Source organism: Trachurus trachurus (genome assembly GCF_905171665.1).
Source record: "Trachurus trachurus genome assembly, chromosome: 15".
Taxonomy (NCBI): domain Eukaryota; kingdom Metazoa; phylum Chordata; class Actinopteri; order Carangiformes; family Carangidae; genus Trachurus; species Trachurus trachurus.
In genome coordinates this window covers 11,225,485-11,232,076 of record NC_139906.1, presented here as the reverse complement: position 1 = coordinate 11,232,076, position 6,592 = coordinate 11,225,485, and the positions used below count along the sequence as shown (strand labels likewise).

General features: G+C 39.6%; 1 protein-coding gene across 2 annotated transcripts in view; it reads left to right on the top strand.

Moving 5' to 3' along the window:
* LOC310998465 (adenylosuccinate synthetase isozyme 2) overlaps positions 1–4,682 on the top strand; it is a 37,970-nt gene extending 33,288 nt beyond the window's left edge. For both annotated transcript variants that reach the window (XM_083988522.1, XM_083988523.1), the window contains exon 13: positions 1,750–4,682. In XM_083988522.1, the coding sequence (XP_083844648.1) occupies positions 1,750–1,802 (53 nt within the window). In that variant the 3' untranslated portion in view covers positions 1,803–4,682. The remainder of the gene's footprint in view (positions 1–1,749) is intronic.
* Positions 4,683–6,592: the final 1,910 nt, after the last annotated feature.

Sequence of the window (6,592 nt, the reverse complement as noted above, 5' to 3'; positions counted from 1 at the left end):
AAAGATTTTGTGAGAGTTTGTTTCCGAGACAGACGGTCATGAATAAAACAAATTTCCTCAAGATCTATGGGTTTAAAAAAATGTCGTGCTGACGTCACTCAGACAGTTTTTTTTTTGAGGATCTGTGGTTTGTGAAAAGTGGATCCAATATTTATTTTGGTGACTATGGTGTGACAGACATCGGTCATAACCTCCCACTGGAACGAACAGACTCGGACCTGATACAGTTACAGGGATTGATTGAAAGTGACCTCTCTCTCTCTCTCGCTCGCTCCTTTATTAAAGGAGAATTCTGGCCATTTTTGACCCCTAAATCGTTGTCCTGATGGTCACCCAGTGTTGGGGGGAGCAAAAACGCGACTAAAATTGATGCAGGCAAACCGGAGTTACACCATGGCTAGACGGCACTAGCGATAGCGACAGCGCTAACCTATGGGGGCAATTCTTTCAACCACAACAAACACTCAAAAAACAATCAAATATCTCTGGTACATGACTGGAATCCTTACAAGACACAACTGAACTCATATAGTGTAGAGTAGAAACAGTATAAACTTTTGTTTTTGCATGTTATCACTCACCTCAGATAGCCTAACTCTGAAACATCCTGGAAAGACATTACTATTCGATCGCAGAGCCCCTGCTCTCCCCGCCACAGAAACAAACACTTTTTCCTTGTTGTGATGATTTCTTTACAAAAATAAACGGTCGAGCAGTGCAGTGGTGATGTCCAGAATATCTCTGACCGTTTATTTTTGTAAAGAAATCATCACAACAAGGGAAAAAGTGTTTGTTTCTGTGGCGGGGAGAGCAGGCGCTCTGCGATCGGATAGTAATGTCTTTCCAGGATGTTTCAGAGTTCGGCTGTCTGAGGTGAGTGATAACATGCAAAAACAAAAGTTTATACTGTTTATGTACAGTATAACCGTAGAGTTTATGAGTTCAGTGGTGTCTTGTAAGGATTCGAGTCATCTACCAAAGATATTTGATTGTTTTTTTGAGTGTTTGTTGTGGTTGAAAAAATTGCCCCCATAGGTTAGCGTTGTCGCTATCGCTAGCTCCGTCTAGCCATGGTGTAACTCCGGTTTGCCAGCATCAATTTTAGTCGCGTTTTTTGCTCCCCCCAACACTGGGTGACCACCAGGAAAACGATTTAGGGGTCAAAAATGACCGGAATTCTCCTTTAACTGTCTTACTGCAAATTAAAGCAGAAGTGAGTGATATATTTGTGTTAATATAAGTCTTAAATAGTTATATCTTCCGACAGCAATCACTTACATAGAGTGTTTGGTCTGAAACACGGGTCTCTCAGTCCATCTGCTCTGCTCTGAGCCGAGGAGAAAACATTTATCGTATCCTACAGTTTTTATCCAATGAGGAGAGAGAACGGCATGCAGGGCTGTGTGTGCAGCCAAGGAACGCCGTGAATGCGGTGACGTAGCGATGAGGACTGTTATGGTGCGTTCAAGGAAACTCGTAACTCGTGACCTGTGAAGTCGTACCAGTTCGATCTGGTACGACTTCACAGGTCGGAAGTTACGAGTGGCCGTTATAGTGACTTTCACAGGTAAAACAGGTCGGAAAAACACGAGTGGGTTGCCTGGAACGCTACAAAGTCGTAAGTTGTGACTTGAAGCTGTAATTTACGGTTTCAAAAGCCTGCCTGGAACGCAGCATTAGCCCAAACGACCGGATCGCTTACTTCTGCTTTAACACTCACCTACTTCTTCTCCTCTTGTTTCCCTCCAGTCAAGTGGATCGGAGTGGGCAAGTCTCGGGAGTCCATGATCCAGCTGTTCTAGAGGGAGCGAGGAGGAGGCAGGCGAAAAGAGGATGATACAGCAGCAGCAGCAGCAGCGAAATCAACGATACCCTTCTCCCCCCCTCAGCCCCTCACCCCCCTCTCCCCCTTTACACACACACAGCCTACCTACCTGTCTCGACTCTCCGACAGAGGCGGGACCATCGTGTCTGTTCTTAACGCTCCACACCAGTGTCGTCGTCATCATCATCATCATCATCATCATCATCAGACTGTCCCATGTTACAGACCTTCAGACTGACCTCCCTGTGCGACCGGTTCCCTATTTAACGTCAACATCTGGATCACGTTTTTAGGATAACAACAGCTCCACAAGTCATTCCCTCTTTTAGTTCATCTCTGTTTATATATCGTAGCCGTTTATTTCAGACGTGCAACACACATAAACACACACACACACTCTGCAACACCAGCTGCCCTCAGGTCTCAGAGAGGACACGACGGACGAGGGAAGGGACTCAACACACGCACGGAGGAACTGTCCACAGATGTTTGTTTGGTTGGTCAGACTTTGTTCAAGTGTATTTTTTGTTAATCTATGCTGTGTTTTAAAAATGCTCTGTGCCAGTCCGGTGTAAATCATTTAATAAGGTGAAATAAGTTTTAATCTCGGCACTTTAGCTGCTTGGGACTTATTATTATCTGCTTCATGTTTTATTCTGCCAGGTCAACAACAACAGCAACAACACATCCTGACTTGATAAAGGGATCCTTTAATATTTTAAATGTGTCTTTTTGTGTTTGTTTTTTCGTTATCAGACAAATGTAAAAAAGACTTCTCGCATTGCCTTGTCGTTCAACCGAGAAAAAAAAAAAGAAAAGAAAAAGAAATCGGCTTTGAAGTTTCTCGTAGCTTGCAATCGCTTCCACTGTTGATGATCATCTTTACTGTACTGTGCATACAAGAAAAGAACTTCAGTTTAACCTTAGGCGAGTTTTCAATCAGTTTTTCAGATGAAAATCAAATCATCAGGTCGACATCTGTGATTGTTTGTCTCATAATTGCCATCGATTACTTACTGAGCACCTTTGAGAATAGTGTTTTGTAGATGGATTTGAGGAAGGCAACAGTGAAAAGTGTAAATATGGTTTGGTAAATACTGAATAAGACAGTGTTATTATGACATATTTCAACTTGTTTCTTCTAATGCCATTGTTAACATCACACTGTTTTGTCCTTATGCCTTGTAGCCCCACAAGTTAAATAATCTAAATCTGGAGTGAGGAAAGTACCATGGCCCCTGAAATGCCACATTTCTCAAAACTGGAGCAACAGAAGCCGCTCAGAATCATGGGTTTCCCCCTTTTCCCATGATGCATTTCAGTGGCACTTTTCATGATGCCAAATTCTGTGCATTTACTGTATATCCAGGGTTCCTACGCAAGTATGGAATTAGATTTTATACATTTCCAGGTCTGGAAAAGTGTGGAAAATGGAAACTATTGTATGGAAATATTTTTATCTTAATACTTACTGTATCTGGGTTTGGTCTTATCTGAAGTTATTTGGGTTAATTATTTTGTATACGCTATTAGCTACAATCTCCTGGGAATTATTTGGTGACATAATGGCATACAAATTCAGAATAATGAAAACAAACGATTAATTGCATAATTTACATGATACAGTACACTTCTAAATATTCAAATGTCACAAATTATTTTAATGTTTTTACTGAGAAGTCTGGAAATTAGGAAAAAGTATGGATTTTTGAAATTTCAAATGTGTAGGAACCCTGTATATCATTACATGAATTAAATCTGACATTAATGACATTGACAGCGACTGACGTGAGTTGTCTACGTTTGGCTTTAGACACCTCCGTATTTCAAAGTTGGATTAATAGCTGATGTTTACCAGTCGCCATATGAATGTTGTTTATTATAAGGTGTAAATTCATAATTACTCTCACATCAATGTGGAATCGGAGCCACTACAAAAAAAAAAAACTGTAACGATCATGTCTCTCAGTGAAACAGAAAAAAAGGTTGATGCCATGAATATTTCACATGTAAATTTTACCAGTTAATCACAAAAATAATGTAAATGAATCATCTTCTGCCAGATTCTTCGCTCTATTTTCACATTGGAGTTTTTATTTTTCATCAGAGTTTTAAGTTATATATTTCAGGGGTTGTATTGTATTGTATTGCACAATACAAAACTGAGTATGAACTTGATGACATGAATGGGTTTGATACCAGGATCAATATATAATAACAATGGATAGGTAATTTTAAATGAATAAATTAAAGAATCCACATCTTCCCTGTTGACTCAAACATGGTACTGACACACAGTCTGAACCACTTCTCTCAGGATATTGTGTATTGTCACGCATTAATTCAACAAAATCCCTGTTACAGTCTCAATATCTTAAATTAAATATAGATTTACTTTTTTTTTCTGTCAATAAAGATGCTCCCATTGATAAAAGTAAATCATTCAAATACTAGGAGTCCATTGACTCCTGCCTGACCCCTCGTGGTGGTGAAGAGGGACAACAGCAGATCGTTCACTCTTTTCTTTCTTGATTTCCTGAACAGTGTATACTGTACGTTTGGTATCTGTGACCCAGTATCTCCTGTGTTTTTTTGTTTTTTGTTATTTTTTTCTCCTGCTGTGTTAATTACACATTTATCCCTTTACTTGCTCACACTGCCAACTTTCACACTGAAGCCCCATTCACAGACTCCTGGTTAAGACTAAATGAATGTTTTAGGCTACACTACGCACAACAACAACAACAACAACGAACACTCAAGGTATATCATGCTAACTCTGTTGTTCTTATTTATTTCACCCTTGTTTTATTTCCAGTAAAAGTAAAATTTTCAGGTTGGAAAAAAAAAAGAAAAATCATCACATTTAACCCTGACATGATATTTTTGGTGTCTTTGAAAACTTTGGGATCTCCACAAGAATTTAAAATAAAGTTCTGTGGGTTTGAAAAAAAGGTTCGGCTGCAGAGTTTATATGATCAACAATAATAATAGGGAGTCACACATTGCACAGACAGATACATGGTCATCTCTCTCTTTCTAAACACTGACACGAAGGAGCTGTCGACCTGTGTGTGTGTGTGTTTGTGTTGGGTTTTGACAGTAAAGTAAGCGATGAACCACAACACAGATGTACTTAATAATCTGACTTAAAACCCCTGTGTGTGGCCTCAGAGGTTGTTACGGTGATTTCACCTGATTAAACCAGTTGAAATGACCCTCTCAAACTCAGGCTCATAACTTAAATATCCTAAACTATTATCACATAAAGTTACAGGTGTGTGTGTGTGATTGTCTGACTTCATATAAATGTAAAGGAAAAAGTCTCTGCGATGGTCTCACATTTGGACTTATTGTGGCAAAGCGGTATCTCCTATCAGAACAAGAAGCAGACCGGGTGCAACCTGAGACCTTCCTGGACACGTTGATATGTTTTTGGTGTTTCTAGAGTAAATATCCATTTAACCCTTGTGAGCTAAAGAAAGAGACACTCTTTTTTGTATTGGAAAGTGAGGGCGGCTGGATGGGACCGGCGTCGCTCAGCGGCTCATAATTCAAATTGTGTAAGTCTCTATGCTTTGTTGAGCACAATGTGAGAAAGACAATAAGTTTGTCTACGACTTTGGAAAAAAAATCAAGTGTGTAGAGTGTAATTTGTGGCCAGGAGCAGCGTGTAAAGAGGAAACATTTCAGACAGCCGATGATATCGCCCATTCCATGCAACACACACCCATTGTAATCTCAACATTCATCCAAAAATGATCAAGATTATTGAACGGTAATTGGTCAAAAACTATAAAACCTATGGAAATGTGTAAAACCACACAGATAGCCTAGACTTTTATCTACATTTTAAAGTTTAAATGGAGTCTTTCGGTGAAAGTATACGCTGAAGCAGTACACATAATATTTTTTTAGTTATTTTGACCAGCCCGCAGCTTCATTTTCTATGGGAAATACTTCTGACTTCAGAAAACTTTATTCTCCGTCATAACAGACAAAACAATACAATAGGCTACAATACAATTGACACAAATTAAAATCACAGTTAGTACTACAGTAAAAGCAAGTACAAAAGATAAAAGGCATACATGCAGTGTGGTGCATAAAGTACACACACACTACACTATTTTGTTAAAACAAAAAAAATCATAACATGCAACTACATTTAAATTGTTAAAACACAGTATTTTAAGTGTGTTATATATAGAAAACAACAAAATAGCAACCGCACACTCAAAACACTGTGCATATATCAATTTATTGCAAGCCTTCAGTCATTGTGACCTTCTTTATGCTGCTTTATATCTAAAAGTTTACAGATTGTTCTTTATTGGGAAGAAAAAACATCAAACGTTGTGTAATAATTACTTCCCGGCCGTTCTGCTGTTGCATCTGGCCGTGATGCCACACACACTCCACCTTCACATCTACACTGTGTCACCGACAGTCGGCCTTCCCTTCTCCACAGCAGCAGACACTCTCACTTGACTCTATGAGACAAGCACAGGTGTTACTGATAGCATTAACGGCCTTGTTGTTGTGCTCCAGTGATGCAGTGAGCCGTCGTTTTACCATTACATCATTACATCAGGGGAAGAGTGAGAGGACGAAGATGTTAGGAGGAGGAGGAGGAGGAGAGCGGCGGTGTGAGTGAAAGCGTTTGCACATAGCCAGGAGTGTGTGTTTGACAGATGTGTTCCTGAAATGGCCTCATTTGTTTGTCAAATGTGAGGACAGATTATTTCCGTCTGCTCTGAAAACAAA